The sequence below is a fragment of the Ascidia mentula genome, chromosome 5 (assembly GCF_947561715.1).
Source record: "Ascidia mentula chromosome 5, kaAscMent1.1, whole genome shotgun sequence".
Taxonomy (NCBI): domain Eukaryota; kingdom Metazoa; phylum Chordata; class Ascidiacea; order Phlebobranchia; family Ascidiidae; genus Ascidia; species Ascidia mentula.
Window position 1 is genome coordinate 15,459,262 of NC_138570.1, and position 20,210 is coordinate 15,479,471.

General features: G+C 37.6%; 3 protein-coding genes across 3 annotated transcripts; all 3 read left to right on the top strand.

Annotated features, from left to right (window-relative positions):
• Nucleotides 1–1,951: 1,951 nt before the first annotated feature.
• On the top strand, nucleotides 1,952–19,753 carry LOC145903022 (uncharacterized). Its single transcript, XM_082991111.1, has 18 exons — nucleotides 1,952–2,021; nucleotides 2,095–2,304; nucleotides 2,631–2,738; nucleotides 2,927–3,040; nucleotides 3,333–3,443; nucleotides 3,828–3,941; nucleotides 4,241–4,351; nucleotides 4,475–4,585; nucleotides 4,789–4,917; nucleotides 5,349–5,456; nucleotides 16,833–16,946; nucleotides 17,238–17,348; nucleotides 17,735–17,848; nucleotides 18,148–18,258; nucleotides 18,644–18,757; nucleotides 19,057–19,167; nucleotides 19,291–19,401; nucleotides 19,605–19,753. The coding sequence occupies exons 1-18, from the start codon at nucleotides 1,952–1,954 to the stop codon at nucleotides 19,751–19,753; spliced, it is 2,121 nt and encodes a 706-aa protein (XP_082847237.1).
• LOC145901585 (adhesion G-protein coupled receptor G2-like) lies at nucleotides 7,511–11,476 on the top strand. Its single transcript, XM_082989320.1, has 11 exons — nucleotides 7,511–7,566; nucleotides 7,636–7,762; nucleotides 7,992–8,213; nucleotides 8,457–8,576; nucleotides 8,947–9,084; nucleotides 9,638–9,747; nucleotides 9,919–10,126; nucleotides 10,452–10,578; nucleotides 10,636–10,796; nucleotides 10,909–11,079; nucleotides 11,354–11,476. The coding sequence occupies exons 1-11, from the start codon at nucleotides 7,511–7,513 to the stop codon at nucleotides 11,474–11,476; spliced, it is 1,563 nt and encodes a 520-aa protein (XP_082845446.1).
• On the top strand, nucleotides 12,138–13,287 carry LOC145901382 (uncharacterized). The gene is made up of 3 exons (XM_082989045.1): nucleotides 12,138–12,249; nucleotides 12,391–12,645; nucleotides 13,149–13,287. Exons 1-3 carry the CDS (start codon nucleotides 12,180–12,182, stop codon nucleotides 13,220–13,222), a joined length of 399 nt encoding a protein of 132 aa, XP_082845171.1. The 5' UTR covers nucleotides 12,138–12,179; the 3' UTR covers nucleotides 13,223–13,287.
• Nucleotides 19,754–20,210: the final 457 nt, after the last annotated feature.

Here is a 20,210-nt window from a genome sequence, read left to right on the forward strand (position 1 = left end):
GAGTTTCAAAGAACTGGCCGCAGCTTGGATTTAGCTTTTCTGTTGATGCGGCTTGTGACTTTGCACAACTACGTATGATAGCCAATGATAGAAAACACACCTACACGGGTATTTGCTTGGCCATAGTGTTTCCAACTTTGTTTTCTCTGTAAGGATGCACCTAGTTTGGTGCCCAACGGATGACGGTGATTGTATAGTCACCACAATGTCGAAGAGTTTGCCTGACCGCATGGTCTGCAAAGTCGTCTTTAAGAGTCACCCCAAGCTGGACTAATGAGACTTTATTGGTCGAAACAGTGGCCATCTTTCTGCAGCTCACAGAAAACACACTTACCAAGTTTATAGAAAAGACATTCACACTATCAATATGCGAAAAGTACGTTGTCCTAGGGCGTCCTCAGCACCTTTGAAATTCGATTCTCATTAAAAATCAGCTTGGACATTCCTGGCTTAAGAGGGATTTCAACGTGACATAACAATATGATCTTTATGCAGTAATTAGTTTTGTTAATTATGAATTCGTTGCAACATCGACCCACTAGTAAGGGGTATGTTTGTATTGCTGTCTCAGTAGTGCTTCCCTCTATTCCGTCCAAAAAAGGCAGTAAAAAAAGTACTTAAACCAGAGCGATAAAGAAACCTATACGCAATTTGCGGTAATTTTAATATATTTTCGATCATATAGCCCAGGGTCAAAAGATCCGGGCTCCTGATACTTATTCACTAATATCCACAGTCGCTAATTCCGTTTAAAGTATGTTTATTCATTTCAAGCTGTCGAAATCCAATCATTTAGGTTGCAATGCATTGCATCGAGTCGACATGATTTGCTGATATACGAAGGCGATAGAACAGAATCACGGAACACCGTTGCACGCCCGATATTGTGAAAGGCTGGAAAAATCCGTATTCTGAAGAAAGATGCATGTTGTACCAAACCCTTGTTTCCAGGAATGCTTCACATTAAGAAGAACAGCGTGAGCGTCAAGGACGAGAAGCAAATTGTATTCCCGCAATATGCATCAGCTTATTGAGATTTTGACTTCCCGCACTTTCATCTATCACCTGATGCTGCAAGCAGAGTTAACGTGTTCTTATTTTCTTGCAACCTCGAAATTTCCCATATTTCTCGTCGAATTTGCTGTGCCGTAACCCTGATCTGGTTATATTGGTTGAAACAAAATATGCATAATGACCTACCATTAAAAATATTTAAACCATTCGTCCTCGCCAGGAGATAGCTTACGATCATATCTATGTGCATGCGCCGTCTCAGCGTCATCAGTAATCCGACGCGGCGGTGTTATTTCCCAATCGCTGTCAATTACCACGATCGTTCAATCAATCAAAAAAATGCCAAACAACGTATATGCGCTTCGCACTAGTGCAACTTGACCACAATACCCGCTGCTATATAAACCGATTCTATGAACAAAATTCCTCCAATTGAAGGCAGCAGATTTATTAAAAACATCGATTGATAAAGAACGCTCACGGTAATTTACGTTTCCTAAATTTGCTTTTAGGAAACGGTATTCATTGATGGGTCGAGAGGTCAAATATTTGGATAGGGGTCATTGATCGCTATAAGCTAGTGATTTGTGTGCAAAATTTTTTTGTATCGATCATTTACCACTTAAAGGCCTTAACGATTGCAATGATGCAAGACGTGTGGGTGACGTTAGTCATTTGTCGCTTATTTTATGTTGATATGCCAGGTTGCAGCGGGATGGTTACTAATTGACGATGTGATAAACGCTTTGCTTTAATGATTTATGTCATGATGTACAGTTTACTTTAGTTTGTAGATTTACAAAACCGTCAGTTGCGTTCCTCAGCTAAGTTGAAATAGCGGTAAAGTACACGAACTGTTGTGTCTATACTGATCTACTGACATCAAACTTCAAAATTCTTTTAGCGATTTTGAGGGAGAGCTCTCAAAGAGATCAAAATGCCAAGAAAGTGGTTCATTTGCGCTCTTGTAATATATTTTGTTCTGGACAATAGAAGTGAAGCAAACAGTAAGTAAGCATTTTACATACTTGTCCTCTACCTATGTCCCTAAAATAAGCGCAACCAAATATTTGCTTTCAGCTGTGAGTGGCAACATGGATTTTGGAATAAGTCATGTTAATGCAATCAATGTCTCTCACGTGTACGACACTTGTTACAAGTTACCACCCCTGTGCATTGCTGCAGTGGCATCTGGTGAGAGTCATCAGCCAGACACATATCAAGTCGATATATTCGCTAATGAGGTTTGGGGATTCAGGGGAAGATTGTTTCGATCGGATGACACGACAGGTTGGGGGCAGACAATTACGATGCGATGGATTGCAGAATTCAGTAAGTGGTTTTGTTTCTTAGCTAAAGAAACTGTTGTATTGTTTTCTTCATGTAATTCACTGTATTTTTCTGTACATACGCAACATATTATTTCCAATGATCTTCCAACACATGTTGAACTTGTATGTGGCTTGTTGAAGAGCACATTTGATGTAACCCACTTTTTTATATATCTCTCGATAAATTATAGTTGGATTTGCTTGGGAGTGTTGGTCGTGTTATGTGAACACGCATGCCAAATTTAATCGCAATGACAAATTAATATCTGGGACGTTATTTTACAGCTGGAAATTACAGCGGTGATCCTTGCGCACCCGGTGGGAATTGCACCACTGATGTAGGAGTTCAAAACTGCTCGTGTTTTAGTGGATACACAGGAGCAAATTGTACAAGTATGCGACTTAAGCGATACTGTTAATTAAGTAAAGACTGTAACGCAGTTTCTACAAGTACTACAATTCAGGACAGATCTTGGTATTCCTGTGCCGTCGAACAAGTTTTACATTAATTTTGAATGACAATCGCAAAATAAGGCAATAAAGTCGATATCTAATTAGTTGTATGTTACTGTCCTTCGCAGACATCGACGATTGCTTGTCTAATCCTTGCATAAACGGAGGGACTTGCTTTGACCACATTAACAACTACACCTGCAGTTGCGTGGCCGGATTTGAAGGAATCAACTGCGAAACAAGTGAGTACGAATACAAATCTACCTGGGGTCAAATGACTTTTTGGTATAAAGTGATGTTGCTTTTGTATAATGTTTATCATAGTGAAGTTCAATGTTTTTCGAAGAAAAAGACTTCGATTTGCAGTTGCAGTTCATGATTAAATATTGCGAGTAATAAAGATTATAAAGCTGTAGTGTAAATCCTGTCCTATGTAAACACGTGTGAGGTGGTGGGTGTTTTATCATCAAATTTTTAATATTTTCGGCGTCGAGTTTACCTCGCAAAATATAATTTAAAACTAATTTTTAACAGACATCAACGAGTGTTCTTCAAGTCCTTGTCAACACGGGACGTGTGTGGACCAAGTCAACCAATACCTATGTAACTGCAGCTCTGGATATTCTGGCGAAACCTGCGAAACAGGTCGGAGAAAACATTTACAAGCAATAACTCATTAATAAACATCAGTAACGCTTGTATTTCTTCTACTTATTCCAAGAGAACACGATAATAAAATTTGAGAAATGTTGAACATTAGGTTTGTTGTGCTGCGATGCGTTATTGTAAACATTCCAAGTGCAGAGATATTTTTGCAAATATTTATCATTTCGATAATTATTCCCCGATATTGACGAATGTAGATCAAAGCCGTGTCGCAACGGTAAATGTGTTGACCGGGTAAATTTACTTCATGTGCAGCTGCGTTGTGGGCTACACTGAATGGCAAGGGCAAATACATATAAGTTTTGTATAAAATAAGGCAATAAAGTCGAAATCTAATTAGTTGTATGTTACTGTCTTTCGCAGACATCGACGATTGCTTGTCTAATCCTTGCATAAACGGAGGGAATTGCTTTGATCACATTAACAACTACACCTGCAGTTGCGTTGCCGGCTTTGAAGGAATCAACTGCGAAACAAGTGAGTACGTATAGAAATCTACCTGGGGTCAAATTAGGCACGTTGGGACTTTTTGTGGTGTTGCTTTTGTATAATGTTTATCATAGTGAAGGTAAATGTTTTTCGTAGATAGAGACTTTGCTTTCCGGTTGTAGTTCATACACATTAAATATTGCGAGTAATAAACTTTATAAAGCTGTAGTGTAAATCCTGTACTATAAAAACACATGTGAGGTGGTGGGTGTTTTATCATCAAATTTTTAATATTTTCGGCGTCGAGTTTACCTCGCAAAATATAATTTAAAACTAATTTTTAACAGACATCAACGAGTGTTCTTCAAGTCCTTGTCAAAACGGGACGTGTGTGGACCAAGTCAACCAATACCTTTGTAACTGCAGCTCTGGATATTCTGGCGAAACTTGCGAAACAGGTCGGAGAAAACATTTGCAAGCAATCACTCATTAATAAACATCACTAACGCTTGGAAGTATTTCTACCAACCTACGAAGTGCACACATTTTTCAAATATTTAATTTTTAATTAACATTCTCAGATATTGACGAATGTAGATCAAATCCGTGTCACAACGGTAAATGTGTTGACCGGGTAAATTACTTCGTGTGCAGTTGCGCTGCGGGCTACACTGGATCAACTTGTCAAACAGGTAGGACAAATCCATATTGTAGATTTGTTTCAATTGTTTTGTATACGTAAGTGCCGCAATCAAGTCTTGAGCCGTTTGAGATTACCAACAATGCGTTGTGCGGTAATTGACCACAACCTGATTAACCTCGTTAAATATCTTCTCCAAATAGCGCTGACGTCATACTTTGTCAGGGGTAATATGTTGAATTTGTTCGACCTCAGATATCAACGAATGTGTCTCCTCCCCGTGCATGAACAACGCTGTGTGCCACGACGAAGTGAATGGATACCGCTGCACCTGCAGAGATGGTTTTGCGGGCAACGACTGCCAGAACGGTATCAGCAACTGTTGTGATGCTTTAAAATGTTGAATCACACATTTCTTATCATTTCTACTAGCTTGTTGCACTTGGTCTGTTTCTATAGCAGTTTACAAAATCGACAACAATAAGTTAAAGTATTTCCCCGAATCGAATCGTAAAATGGGCATAATTTTGTCGTGTATTTATATCATTCAGCGGGTGATACTAGAGGACACGAAATAACTGGACTGGACTAGAGAGGATACACCAAATAGTTGCTTAGTGTTTGTAATTAGTTGTTCAAGGTGTTTTCTTTATTCCTACAGATTTTCTTCATTTCACCATTGTGTTTCGGGTAAATAATACTTGAAAAAATAGTTGGGAGCATGTTTTATAATGACGACCCTTCTCTATACATGTTCGGTGACTACAGGTTTTAATGGTTTACACTTTCTTGTGTGACTTCTTTGTTATGTTTAGTAACATGCCTACGGAATCCCTGCCAGAATCATGGAATCTGTGTAGATACAACCACTGGTCACCTCTGCAATTGTCCACCGGGTTACGGTGGAGATAGTTGCGAAATTGGTCAGTATTGACTATTCAGTTACCACCCGACCTTAGCGCATTTTGTTGTTTTACATGATCGTCATTTTAATTAAATTTCGTTGTCTGTTACTTGTTCTTAGCTGTTAGGATACTTTTATAGATATTGACGAATGTGCACACCGACCATGTCAGAACAATGCAAATTGCAGTGATTTGGTCAACGGTTACAACTGTTCTTGCCCACTTGGATTCACAGGAAGAAACTGCTCCAGAGGTTTGAGATAGATTTCGAAAAGTTTAATAATGAAAAATTAGTCGCTGCAGCGAAATATATACATTTAAAATGTTAGGACCTTTCTCTTCCAGTATTTAACTATGTTTATCCTATATTTTTGGGTCCTATATTTTGTCTATTATTCGGTAAAAAGTGACCAAATCCGGCAATACTTGCATATAACGATCAATCAGCTAAGATTGACGTACTGTACTGCATAAGCAAATACGACCATAATAGCTTAAAATAACCGAGCTGCATAGTAAAGGATGTATTTTTAGTCACCAACATTTGTGGGGATAGAAACTGCAGCAATTTGGCCAAGTGTTTTCTACAAAACGGACTTTACAGTTGCAAGTGTGGAAGCAATTACGAAGGTGATGGTTACACATGCAATGGTAAGATTCAGCAGATGTTTTGTAGAACTTTTAATACACTTTAATATTCTGTGCATTCCTGTATATGAAGCATACTTTGTAGAGTACAATTCGGGTGTTAATTATGACATCTGAGCTTTTAGAATGAAAAGAGCCTGACCCCAATAAATGTCATGTACTATTGTTTCAGCTTTTTGCAAGAGATTGGTCATATTTAGCAAGGCTTCCAATCACTCATTAACTTTTGACAAAACGAGCATCGGTGAAACCACTTCCTCTAATGAACTATGCTTAAACGGTAAGTAAAGGAAGGATTAACTGCCTGATATTAGTTTCATTGCACCCTGATTTTGCTTGACTAAAGGACTTCGAAAACAGGTAGTCAATTGAAAGTATTGTGCTTATGTGCCACTACAATAATGAGTACATTCTGAAAAATACCGTGTGGAATAAAAAAAATAGCAGAAATGCATGCGTCTTGGTCAATTTATATCTTTCGTGACATCATTCTGTATATTGTATCAAGGTCGTCCGATGGCTTCGGCTCAGTGCACCTTCACAGATGGAAATGCAGCAAGTTTCGGTGAAATCAATAGTTTTAGTTGCGGTCAGACTCTTTCGTCAGCGGCTGGAATGGTAAGACGTCAAAAAGTTGATATAAACCAACCTAAACAATGTGTTCTGGAAGGCTGGGTAAAAACGACAAGTATAGCAACATGCATTCTATGAACGAGATGCGTTAGGGTCATAATATACAGCTGTTTCCTGTAAACTGCCAACGATGATATTCTATCGCCACAAATGTAATGGTTCTAAAAGTAGCGTGTTCGGTGTAAGTCATTGATTAAGAAATGCCACTAACGTAGTCCTAACTATTAACGGAGTTTCCCTTTTAACAATTTCCGCTATAAATCACTACAGTATATGGTAGGATAAACTAGCTTTGTTTTGTGCATACAAGGGTTCGAGTGATCTCTGTCATATAAAAGTTGTGTTTTTATGGCAAATTCAGGATAATCCATTGATTAGCTTCTTCAAAAACTGCTGCTTCAATATATAACGAAGCTCATATACATAAATATGTCTCTCACTTAAGAATAGGGGCATTGATATCACCTCCCGGATTCGGACGACCCCTTTGCAATTATAATATCTTTCCAAGATAACGGAAAACATAAGCACAGAGGAAATATCTTCAACTGTGGCATTCTTCAACTTGGCTACAAAAAATAAGGATGGTATAACAGCAGAAGGCGCCACACAAATCGTAACGGGACTGGAAACTATTTATTCAGTTGTATCGAAAAACAAAACGGAGGTAAGATTGTGGGCGAGTTTGTGTAACCTGTATCTAGTTTACTCCCAGATATGTCTTTCTGCGATAGTTTTACAGCAACGACTGCTTTAATATTTAGATATCTCCAAACACCATGTTTAACACCATGGAAATTGTCGTGCAGCTGGCTGTATCAGCATCATTTCAAACTGACCCTAACGCGTAAGTTGCTAAAAATTCTTGTCAGGTTGTAAATTGGATAATAAATACTGCTCAATTTCTTTGGAACAGAAGTTCCCAAAAGAGTAGAGAAAAAAAGCAGAACCTTTTGAACGTCTTGCAAAATCTGGGGGAACGAGTTGCACTTCCTGGAAATGAGATGCAACTTACACTGAAAACTAACCAAGTTACTCTACAAGTAATTACAATCTTGATTAGTAGCAGCACCTAGTGGTTGGCATGGTATGAAAATCAAAAAAATTCTTGTCCCTGTACTTGTGACAACAGTGGTGTAATTAAAATATCCAAAATCTGGGTATACGGGCCTTATCTAAAGTGATTTATGCGCCGTAATAAAATTACCATAGTATTTCTGGAATAAAAGACCAACAAACACGGGAAAAATAGCAAAGATCCCTCATCTTTAGGTGGTCCAAGCAAAACCAATGGGCATCAATGGAGAAACGACCGATGTAACGTATTCGCCCGCCACAAAGTCAGAAACAAAAGTTGTGCTACCTGTGGATGTTACTGTACCTGGAGCTCTTATCGCAGAAGCCGCGGTTGCCACAGAAACTACAGTACCTCGAGTTTCATTTATGCAATTTGACAATGACGATCTTTTCACATCAACCAATCGAACAAAATATGTAGGAGTTTTTCACTCAAATGTTTGCATGGTCAGAAATCATAATTTTTTCATCAAATTTATTCACCTTTTAAGAAGCTATAAAACACGCATTTATATTAAAACCTTTTCAAATAGGAAGCATAAGTTTCCCAGTAGAAATTGTTAAAACAACTGATTTTCAAAACATATGTAGACTAGCATTTGTCGGTACCCTCAGGTAGTTATAAAACAATTACATGTTGATTTTTATTTGTGTATACAGGTTATTTCGGTTCGCATCATGAATTACAATCAATTTTCAATCGGTAAGAGCTTGAATCTAACTTTTAGGAACGAAACAAGTCGACAGGGGAACAAACCTTTCACAAACGGAACACTGAAGGTAAAAATTAAAGTCAACTGTGATTAATTTTGTTACCACAATACACATTTCTGTATCATTCAATTTCCCCGCACGTCACGAAAATTTGTATTTGGAGGAATAACCACAACCTGTGTTGCATCGTACCAATGTCCACCTGACTAACTCGTCATAGTGTCAAATCTGTAATGCTTGCAACGCTAATTTAATCTAAGCAACTCTAATAGTTACATTGGAAATAAGTTTAATGCTTATTTTTATGCGCGACCAAGTGATAGAGACTGCACTGTGCAGTGTTGGAATTATTGTCAAAAAACATCCGTGAAATATCCCGTTAAACATTTTATTGAAGCTGGTCAATTGCTGCGAGAAACAAAATTGTCATTTACAGGAAATTGTGACAAGGACCCAATGCACCGTATGGGACAGCAAGCAGCTTCAGTGGGTTCCCAATGGCTGCCAACTTGTCCCCGGAAGTTTTCCACCGCAATGCAAATGTTTCAAATTAGCAAACTTCGCAATGCTGGTGGTACGTCAAACCTAATAATCTTGCAGATTGGTTTTGTATATAATATTATTTGCCACACAAAAATAACATCTATCAAATGAAATCACGCAGTGATACTTCATGCAATGGCATGATTGACTGCTCAAATCAAATCATGCGTATTTTTCGCAAAACTACTTCACGCTAAACAACACACAAAAGAAATAAAATGGCATAGGCACTGATAAAAGGTTTTCATGTCAAGCGCCCAAAACCGATCATGATTTGGAAACCGTGGTCTTAAACGCATGATGAATTTTGGGTAGTAAAGAATCGTTTAGAAAATTTAGAAATACAATTTCCCTCTCCACAACCGTTTTTGCAATTTCCACTAACTGGCATTTTAATTTAAAGAAAAGAATATGTCTTTTTTCATCGCTAAGTTTAAAAAAAAACGCAATAGGCTCATATGTATCAAAACAAGTAAGCATCCCGTTACAGTCTTATCTGTGCAACTACTGATTAACGTGCATGTGTACTTCTTACTTGTTATGCATGTTATTATTGGTGAGGGTATTGGGTTGATGTTTTTCAGGACACCAAAGTCCTTCCGTCAGCATTTGCATTGGGTCTCGTCACTTATATCGGTCTAGGTCTCTCAATTATCTGCCTGGCAGCCACCATTACTATCTACATTACAATACAGTGAGTATCTTACATATAATGATGGAATTCCGTTCGAAATAATTTACTTTCCAACTTATTTATTGGATTATTTGACACTATTTAGTCAACTGTACCTGAAAACCTCTAATAACATTTTCGACAAAATCATGCATAAATCACAACTGATAATCATACTTTTGGTCTCTGTAGGAAACTGAGAAGTAAAAAACCAACGGTGTTTCTTCTTAATATATGTACTTGTTTGATGTTGGTCTGCGTTTTGTTTCTCGTTGGTGGAACTCAAGCAACACAGAGGATTCCGTGTTACGTACTCACATGTTTGCTGCATTACTTCCTGCTTGCTACTTGGTTCTGGATGACTTCTCACGCTTACAACATGTACTCAACTTTAGTTAAGGTTTTGAATTTATTGCATTTTTGATAAACTAAGCCCAAGCTGTTCCTCGACGTGACAATGTAGCGATACCAGCAAAAAAATGTAAGATCGGTTTATAATTGTGTAAAGCAAAATGATTCAACAATAATTCAGCTAGTTAAGATTTCCGAAAAGCCATCGCCAGTTTCTGCAAAAAAACTTTTGCCAATTTCTTTCAAAAAATTTTTTTTTACAAGTTTTTATTGTGAACAAGTAAAAATAATGTGCCGTTGACAACAAATATCATCATGCAGCCAAATAAACACATTAAATTTTGTTCAACGCAAAATCCGCTTCATTTTTGTAGGTTTTGGGAGTTCCCGAAAATTTGCAAGCAAAATCTGCCATCGCGTCGTACATCACACCGTTTGTGATAGTTTTGATTGACTTTTGCACTACAGTTGTCGGTTTTGACCTTAAAGCCTACAGACCGGGTAAGTTTAACTTGTGTGTGCTGATGATACTTACATCTGTAAAATCTCATTTTTTAGATGATATTTTCTTTGAATCGATGTACAAATCTCGTCACATCTGCTGGCTTCGTCTCTACTCACTCTACTATGGATTTCTGCTTCCGGTTGGGATGCTGTTTCTATGCAATGTCTACTTTTTCATTGCTGTGATGGTGAAACTTACTTGTCTGAGAGCAAAGGTATGAGTTTACGTTGACAGAGGGTTCGCTTGTTTCCCTCGTACTTTGACAGACTGATTACTCAAAAACAGATACAGATACTGAAGATTAATAAAATAATGAACATTCGTAGATTCGATCGACAGCCAGGGAGAAAAGTGCAAAGGAAAATTTCCTGAGAGCAGTTACATTGATTGGCATTATGGGTTTGACCTGGGTATTCGGGTTTCTCATGTTGTTCGCTGATAATGAATTGTATCGGAGCATTATGGCATGGCTTTTTACCTTATTTAACTCGACACAAGTAAGTAAATTTCGTATTTTGTCTCAATGTTTGAGTTAGGATTCTTAGTATTTATTGACCCGCAAAAAAATCGAGTAAAAACACTATCAGTTTTGCTGGAGTGCAGTAAAGCACCGCTTTTATACGAAAGAACAAGTGCTTTTAAAATGACTGTTTTGAAACAAAGTCATGAATATTTTAAACGTTTTATTCATACATAATTCGAACACAATATAAATGTGCAATTCTACTGGGAGCGATGGACATTGTTTACAAATATAATGTCTTTCTCTAGGGAATTTTTGTTTTTTGGTCGAACTGCGTTCGAAATGAGGATGTACGAAAGTTGTGGCTCCCATGTTGTACGAAGCAAACCCGGACGGTATCAGAATTATCCACGAGAAGCACAGAAACATAATTTCGTCACTAATGTGATTTTATTATCCGAAAAATAAATTTTTTTATTACAATCGGAGTATGCACGAGAATAAATGTGTATGTTTAGCGTTTTTGTATTCAAGACATAAAATAAAATTTCCTTAAAAGTTTAGTGTATAAAATGCTTTTCTTTCTACAAAGCAATCCACCATCTGAATTAAAACATATAAATATCATCAAAACACGTCAGAATAAGTGGAAATGCTTCATGCAAAATTACCTGGTTCAGCTAAAGGTTAACCTTAATTAAGTGATTAATCATGCATTGCTTTGAACCTCCTTTGGTTAGAACGGCCTGCAGTGAGGTCAAAACCCGAACAGAGATTCAAACATTAGAGTTATTGCCTGGTTGCCAGTGCACAGTTTCAATTCGTTTTATTGTTGACGTAAAAACACGGCATTTTGATTTTCACAATCACTTGTTTCTTGCAACTTTAACGACGTGATTGCAATTACACGAAGGGAAATGAAAGGTTCAAAGGATGCAGATTACAGTAAAACGTTTATTATTTTTGGTTAGATATAGGCATACATGACCAGATAGCCTTTATATGTGAAGCTCAGTCATTAGAACAATGGGAACAAAACATATTGGCTAACCGCTGAATAAACTTGTTTTAAGGTTTCTCTACACTGTTAGCCTTGACGCAAAAAGAGAAGATTTAGATCAATTTAAACTCGAAATGTCTGGAACACTTTGCGTTCTGGTTCTTCAAGTCTTTGTTGCAACAGCTCTTTGTGGCAACATTAAGTGTAAGCGTTTGTAACTGCTTCATAGAAGTAACATAATAACTTAAAGTTAGGTACCAACCAGCATTCCTTCTATCACGAACATACTAATGTGTGTAGTTTTGCTCATCAGTTTCAGTTATTTAATATGAAATTGTTTTTCAGTAATTACTGGTTCTGGATTTTTCGGTGCCGATACAGACGGTATTCACCACTTTTCTCAAACTTTTTCATCCTGCTACAAGATACCCCCGGAGTGCGTTGTAGCCGTCGTTGCAGGTGCTAACGACATAGCTGATACGTTTGCAATCAACGTCACATTGATCGAGGTGTGGGGTTTCAGAGCAACCCTGACACGATCCGACCAAGCAACTAGCTGGGAACAAACCCGTCTAACATGGGCATGGACTGCGACCTTTGGTAAGCGCAATGTTTAAACCTTTTAGAGATGTAGTTTGAATGTAATTTGAAAGAAAACGAATCGAGCTTAACGTTGAAACACAACTGTTTTTTTTGATACATAGCCTTTTGCAACCGTGAACACGAATTTTTGGCATAAACGTTCAAATACTAAGAATATGTCGGTACAAACTACTTACGCTAAACGTACGGTATCAATAAACATGTCATTCTGCTATTGTTGCACTGGGATATTTATCAATGAGTTTTGAGTTAATGAGATAAACGGTAAAAAAGTATTACAACAACAACAACAACTGCATTTGACAAAAAAAGTAAAAAAGTTTTGAAAATTATATATATGGTTGCAAATCGCCTGAAAAACGTTTTCGCATACACATGGTGGGAATCCCTGATATAGAACATGTTTGAGTCACTTTATTCAGACCAAAAATACCGTAGAACAGGTATTTGTCTGACATTTCCCACATTCAACTATAGTATTGTTTATTTTTAAGTGGGAGATTTGAACGGAAATAATTGCACGTCACCAGGAGCGATTTGTACGAATATCGAAGGTTCTCAGCAGTGTACGTAAAAGTGTGTCCTTTTGTGGAACTAACCAATGTTTTCCCTGACTGGAGTTGTGACTATGTTACCTGCTAAACCTTTTGTAATGGAAAACTTGTATTCAACGCGTATATTTGCAGTATTTCTATGTGTTCCAAAATTACTCACAAAGAGTAATTGACGATCAGCGTCAGAACGATCTTTACATTTCAAATATTACAGAAACATTAATTTCGCCATAATGACAGTTTCTGTACCAAAACGATTCAAAACAAACAAAACCAAAGCTTAACATTTACACAACTGCATAACCGACAATAAAATACGACATGAAGTTTCTGCAACAGGGAGCTACTCTCAAAAACCATGAATTCCGTCTTACTTCTTTTATTAGGTCGAAATGAGAGGAGCAGGAAAAACGGGGGGTTGCAATCACCAAAGAAAAATCACAAAGTATTTGTCTTTATTTCGAAATGTCTTCCTAGAATGCCAAAAACGTTCCAGGAACACTGGCAAGTTTCATTATGGTATTCCGGTCGGTAACTGTTGAAGCTGTTATTTCCTGTTCCAGTTTAACTGTAGTTTTCGTGCAAAATTCCTGCAGCGTAAAAACAATTCATCAAGGCTTTGTTATTAAATAGTAAAATAAAGCAAAGAGGATACATATAGCAGTGTGGTATTTACCAGAGCAAAACACACACAGACAATAATAAATGGAAACAAACACAAATGTATACAGAACTTCAACAAAGTTCTCGCCATTGAGTAAAACTTATCGCAATCTTAACAACTAATGTGTATAAAAACACATATCTAGCAGCTTTAGAGCAGAAGAGAGAGAGATTAAATAAATTTAGACGAGTAGATTGGTTTAATGCTAGTACACCTATATGTGCGATTGTAAAACATATTTCCGCGCATTGCAAGTTTGTTGAGAACAAATTTAGTTCGTTTCACGTGGTTATAAACATCACCCAATTTTACTGGCAGTAGACACAGAAATAGTTGATGGATTATAGTTAATAGCATATAGATGTAATTAAATACTGCGCGATTCGTGCTATACGTGATTTTCTGTGCATTGCGACCTTTATACAGTATAGCGTCAAATCTTAATTTGCGGCAGTGGTGTGGAGGTAGCACGGAATAATAGCAGATTGCTTGAATCATAATTAATTGCATGCAGATGTGATTGAGTGCTTTACAATTTCTGTTGAACGGGATTTCTTTGCGTTACTACATTATGACACTAGCGTGTAAAACATATTTCCGCGCATTGCAAGTTTGTTGAGAACAAATTTAGTTCGTTTCACGTGGTTATAAACATCACCCAATTTTACTGGCAGTAGACACAGAAATAGTTGATTGATTATGGTTAATAGCATATAGATGTAATTAAATACTGCGCGATTCGTGCTATACGTGATTTCCTGTGCATTGCGACCTTTATACAGTATAGCGTCAAATCTTAATTTGCGGCAGTGGTGTGGAGGTAGCACGGAATAATAGCAGATTGCTGAATCATAATTAATTGCATGCAGATGTGATTGAGTGCTTTACAATTTCTGTCGAACGGAACACCGCTGCACGCCCGATATTGTGAAAGGCTGGAAAAATCTGTATTCTGAAGAAAGATACATGTTGTACCAAACCCTTGTTTCCAGGAACGCTTCACATTCGAAAGAACAGCGTGAGCATCCAGGACGAGAAGCAAATTGTTTCCCCGCAATATGCATCAGCTTATTGAGATTTTGACTTCCCGCACTTTCATCTATCACCTGATGCTGCAAGCAGAGTTAACGTGTTCTTATTTTCTTGCAACCTCGAAATTTCCCATATTTCTCGTCGAATTTGCTGCGCCGTAACCCTGATCTGGTTATATTGGTTGAAACAAAATCTGCATAATGACCTACCATTAAAAATATTTAAACCATTCGTCCTCGCCAGGAGATAGCTTACGATCATATCTGTGTGCATGCGCCGTCTCAGCGTCTTTAGAAATCCGACGCGGCGGTGTTATTACCCAATCGCTGTCAATTACCACGATCGTTCAATCAATCAAAAAAATTCCAAACAACGTATATGCGCTTCGCACTAGTGCAACTTGACCACAATACCCGCTGCTATATAAACCGATTCTATGAACAAAATTCCTCCAATTGAAGGCAGCAGATTTATTGAAAACATCGATTGATAAATAACGCTCACGGTAATTTACGTTTCCTAAATTTGCTTTTAGGAAACGGTATTCATTGATGGGTCGAGAGGTCAAATATTTGGATAGGGGTCATTAATCGCTATAAGCTAGTGATTTGTGTGCAAATTTTTTTTGTATCGATCATTTACCACTTAAAGGCCTTAACGATTGCAATGATGCAAGACGTGTGGGTGACGTTAGTCATTTGTCGCTTATTTTATGTTGATATGCCAGGTTGCTGCGGGATGGTTACTAATTGACGATGTGATAAACGCTTTGCTTTAATGATTTATGTCATGATGTACAGTTTACTTTAGTTTGTAGATTTACAAAACCGGCAGTTGCGTTCCTCAGCTAAGTTTAAATAGCGGTAAAGTACACGGACTGTTGTGTCTATACTGATCTACTGACATCAAACTTCAAAATTCTTTTAGCATTTTGAGGGAGAGCTCTCAAAGAGATTAAAATGTCAAGAAAGTGGTTCATTTGCGCTCTTGTAATATATTTTGTTTTGGACAATAGAAGTGAAGCAAACAGTAAGTAAGCATTTTACATACTTGACCTCTACCTATGTCCCTAAAATAAGCGCAACCAAATATTTGCTTTCAGCTGTGAGTGGCAACACGGATTTTGGAACCAGTGAAGTTAATGCAATCAATGTCTCTCACGTGTACGACACTTGTTACAAGTTACCACCCCTCTGCATTGCTGCAGTGGCATCTGGTGAGAGTCATCAGCCAGACACATATCAAGTCGATATATTCGCTAATGAGGTTTGGGGATTCAGGGGAAGATTGTTTCGATCGGATGACACGACAGGTTGGGGGCAGACAATTACGATGCGATGGATTGCAGAATTCAGTAAGTGGTTTTGTTTCTTAGCTAAAGAAACTGTTGTATTGTTTTCTTCATGTAATTCATTGTATTTTTCTGTATATACGCAACTTATTATGTCCAATGATCTTCCAACTCACGTTGAACTTGTATGTGGCTTGTTGAAGAGCACATTTGATGTAACCCACTTTTTTATATATCTCTCGATAAATTAATTTTGGATTTGCTTGGGAGTGTTAGTCGTGTTATGTGAACACGCATGCCAAAGTTAATCGCAATGGCAAATTAATATCTGAGACGTTATTTTACAGCTGGAAATTACAGCGGTGATCCTTGCGCACCCGGTGGGAATTGCACCACTGATGTAGGAGTACAAAACTGCTCATGTTTTAGTGGATACACAGGAGCAAATTGTACAAGTATGCGACTCAAGCGATACTGTTAATCAAGTAAAGACTGGAACGCAGTTTCTATAAGTACTACAATTCAGGACAGACCTTGGTATTCCTGCGCCGTCGAACAAGTTTTACATTAATTTTGAATGACAATCGCAAAATAAGGCAATAAAGTCGAAATCTAATTAGTTGTATGTTACTGTCTTTCGCAGATATCGACGATTGCTTGTCTAATCCTTGCATAAACGGAGGGACTTGCTTTGACCACATTAACAACTACACCTGCAGTTGCGTGGCCGGATTTGAAGGAATCAACTGTGAAACAAGTGAGTACAAATACAAATATATCAGGGGTCAAACTAGGCACGTTGGGAATTTTTGTGGTGTTGCTTTTGTATAATGTTTATCATACTGAAGTTCAATGTTTTTCGTAGAAAAAGACTTCAATTTGCGGTTGCAGTTCATGATTAAATATTGCGAGTAATAAAGTTTATAAAGCTGTAGTGTAAATCCTGTCCAATAAAAACACATGTGAGGTGATGGGTCCGCTATCATCATTTAACATTTACAGTGTCGACTTTATCTCACGAACAATATTTTCAATTATTGTTAAAAAGACATCAACGAGTGTTCTTCAAGTCCTTGTCAAAACGGGACGTGTGTGGACCAAGTCAACCAATACCTTTGTAACTGCAGCTCTGGATATTCTGGCGAAACTTGCGAAACAGGTCGGAGAAAACGTTTACAAGTATTAACTCATAAATCAACATCAGTAACGCTTGTATTTCTTCTACTTATACCAAGAGAACACGATAAACAAATTTTGGAGAAATTTTGAACATTAGGTTTGTTGTGCTGCGAAGCGTTATTGTAAACATTCGAAGTGCAGAGATATTTTTGCAAATATTTATCATTTCGATAATTATTCCCCGATATTGACGAACGTAGATCAAAGCCGTGTCGCAACGGTAAATGTGTTGACCGGGTAAATTTACTTCATGTGCAGTTGCGTTGTGGGATACACTGAATGGCAAGGGCAAATACATACAAGTTTTGTATAAAATAAGGCAATAAAGTCGAAATCTAATTAGTTGTATGTTACTGTCTTTCGCAGACATCGACGAGTGCTTTTCTAATCCTTGCATAAACGGGGGGACTTGCTTTGACCATATTAACAACTACACCTGCAGTTGCGTTGCCGGCTTTGAAGGAATCAACTGCGAAACAAGTGAGTACGTATAGAAATCTATCAGGGGTCAAATTAGGCACGTTGGGACTTTTTGTGGTGTTGCTTTTGTATAATGTTTATCATAGTGAAGGTGAATGTTTTTTGTAGGTAGAGACTTTGCTTTCCGGTTGTAGTTCATACACATTAAATATTGCGAGTAATAAACTCTATAAAGCTGTAGTGTAAATCCTGTACTATAAAAACACATGTGAGGTGGTGGGTGTTTTATCATCAAATTTTTAATATTTTCGGCGTCGAGTTTACCTCGCAAAATATAATTTAAAACTAATTTTTAACAGACATCAACGAGTGTTCTTCAAGTCCTTGTCAAAACGGGACGTGTGTGGACCAAGTCAATCAATACCTTTGTAACTGCAGCTCTGGATATTCTGGCGAAACTTGCGAAACAGGTCGGAGAAAACGTTTACAAGTATTAACTCATTAATAAACATCAGTAACGCTTGTATTTCTTCTACTTATTCCAAGAGAACACGATAATAAAAATTTGAGAAATGTTGAACAATAGGTTTGTTGTGCTGCGATGCGTTATTGTAAACATTCGAAGTGCAGAGATATTTTTGCAAATATTTATCATTTCGATAATTATTCCCCGATATTGACGAATGTAGATCAAAGCCGTGTCGCAACGTTAAATGTGTTGACCGGGTAAATTTACTTCATGTGCAGCTGCGTTGTGGGCTACACCGAATGGCAAGGGCAAATACATACAAGTTTTGTATAAAATAAGGCAATAAAGTCGAAATCTAATTAGTTGTATGTTACTGTCTTTCGCAGACATCGACGAGTGCTTGTCTAATCCTTGCATAAACGGGGGGACTTGCTTTGACCACATTAACAACTACACCTGCAGTTGCGTTGCCGGCTTTGAAGGAATCAACTGCGAAACAAGTGAGTACGTATAGAAATCTATCAGGGGTCAAATTAGGCACGTTGGGACTTTTTGTGATGTTGCTTTTGTATAATGTTTATCATAGTGAAGGTAAATGTTTTTCGTAGATAGAGACTTTGCTTTCCGGTTGTAGTTCATACACATTAAATATTGCAAGTAATAAACTTTATAAAGCTGTAGTGTAAATCCTGTACTATAAAAACACATGTGAGGTGGTGGGTGTTTTATCATCAAATTTTTAATATTTTCGGCGTCGAGTTTACCTCGCAAAATATAATTTAAAACTAATTTTTAACAGACATCAACGAGTGTTCTTCAAGTCCTTGTCAACACGGGACTTGTGTGGACCAAGTCAACCAATACCTTTGTTACTGCAACTCTGGATATTCTGGCGAAACTTGCGAAACAGGTCGGAGAAAACATTTACAAGCAATCACTCATTAATAAACATCACTAACGCTTGGAAGTATTTCTACCAACCTACGAAGTGCACAGATTTTTCAAATATTTAATTTTTAATTAACATTCCCAGATATTGACGAATGTAGATCAAATCCGTGTCACAACGGTAAATGTGTTGACCGGGTAAATTACTTCATGTGCAGTTGCGCTGCGGGCTACACTGGATCAACTTGTCAAACAGGTAGGACAAATCCATGTTGTAGACTTGTTTCAATTGTTTTGTATACGTAAGTGCCGCAATCAAGTCTTGAGCCGTTTGAGGTTACCAACAATGCGTTGTGTGGTAATTGACCACAACCTGATTAACCTCGTTAAATATCTTCTCCAAATAGCGCTGACGTCATACTTTGTCAGGGGTAATATGTTGAATTTGTTCGACCTCAGATATCAACGAATGTGTCTCCTCCCCGTGCATGAACAACGCTGTGTGCCACGACGAAGTGAATGGATACCGCTGCACCTGCAGAGATGGTTTTGCGGGCAACGACTGTCAGAACGGTATCAGCAACTGTTGTGATGCTTTAAAATGTTGAATCACACATTTCTTATCATTCCTACTAGCTTGTTGCACTTGGTCTGTTTCTATAGCAGTTTACAAAATCGACAACAATAAGTTAAAATATTTCCGCGAATCGAATCGTAAAATGGGCATAATTTTGTCGTGTATTTATATCATTTAGCGGGTGATACTAGAGGACACGAAATAACTGGACTGGACTAAAGAGGATACACCAAATAGTTGCTTAGTGTTTGTAATTAGTTGTTCAAGGCGTTCTCTTTATTCCTACAGATTTTCTACATTTCACCATTGTGTTTCGGGTAAATAATACTTGAAAAAATAGTTGGGAGCATGTTTTATAATGACGACCCTTCTCTATACATGTTCGGTGACTACAGGTTTTAATGGTTTACACTTTCTTGTGTGACTTCTTTGTTATGTTTAGTAACATGCCTATGGAATCCCTGCCAGAATCATGGAATCTGTGTAGA

What these genes read in the sequence shown, in the direction of transcription:
- LOC145903022 (XM_082991111.1), top strand. Translation starts at nt 1,952, where the DNA reads ATGCCAAGAAAGTGGTTCATTTGCGCTCTTGTAATATATTTTGTTCTG. An exon ending in CACAGGAGCAAATTGTACAA is followed by an intron (nt 2,739 to 2,926) that starts GTATGCGACTTA and finishes TGTCCTTCGCAG; the next exon opens with ACATCGACGATTGCTTGTCT. An exon ending in TGGCGAAACTTGCGAAACAG is followed by an intron (nt 17,349 to 17,734) that starts GTCGGAGAAAAC and finishes TGTCTTTCGCAG; the next exon opens with ACATCGACGAGTGCTTTTCT.
- LOC145901585 (XM_082989320.1), top strand. Translation starts at nt 7,511, where the DNA reads ATGGAAATTGTCGTGCAGCTGGCTGTATCAGCATCATTTCAAACTGAC. An exon ending in TTTCAAACTGACCCTAACGC is followed by an intron (nt 7,567 to 7,635) that starts GTAAGTTGCTAA and finishes TCTTTGGAACAG; the next exon opens with AAGTTCCCAAAAGAGTAGAG. An exon ending in TCACAAACGGAACACTGAAG is followed by an intron (nt 8,577 to 8,946) that starts GTAAAAATTAAA and finishes TGTCATTTACAG; the next exon opens with GAAATTGTGACAAGGACCCA.
- LOC145901382 (XM_082989045.1), top strand. Translation starts at nt 12,180, where the DNA reads ATGTCTGGAACACTTTGCGTTCTGGTTCTTCAAGTCTTTGTTGCAACA. An exon ending in TCTTTGTGGCAACATTAAGT is followed by an intron (nt 12,250 to 12,390) that starts GTAAGCGTTTGT and finishes ATTGTTTTTCAG; the next exon opens with TAATTACTGGTTCTGGATTT. An exon ending in GGCATGGACTGCGACCTTTG is followed by an intron (nt 12,646 to 13,148) that starts GTAAGCGCAATG and finishes TTTAAGTGGGAG; the next exon opens with ATTTGAACGGAAATAATTGC.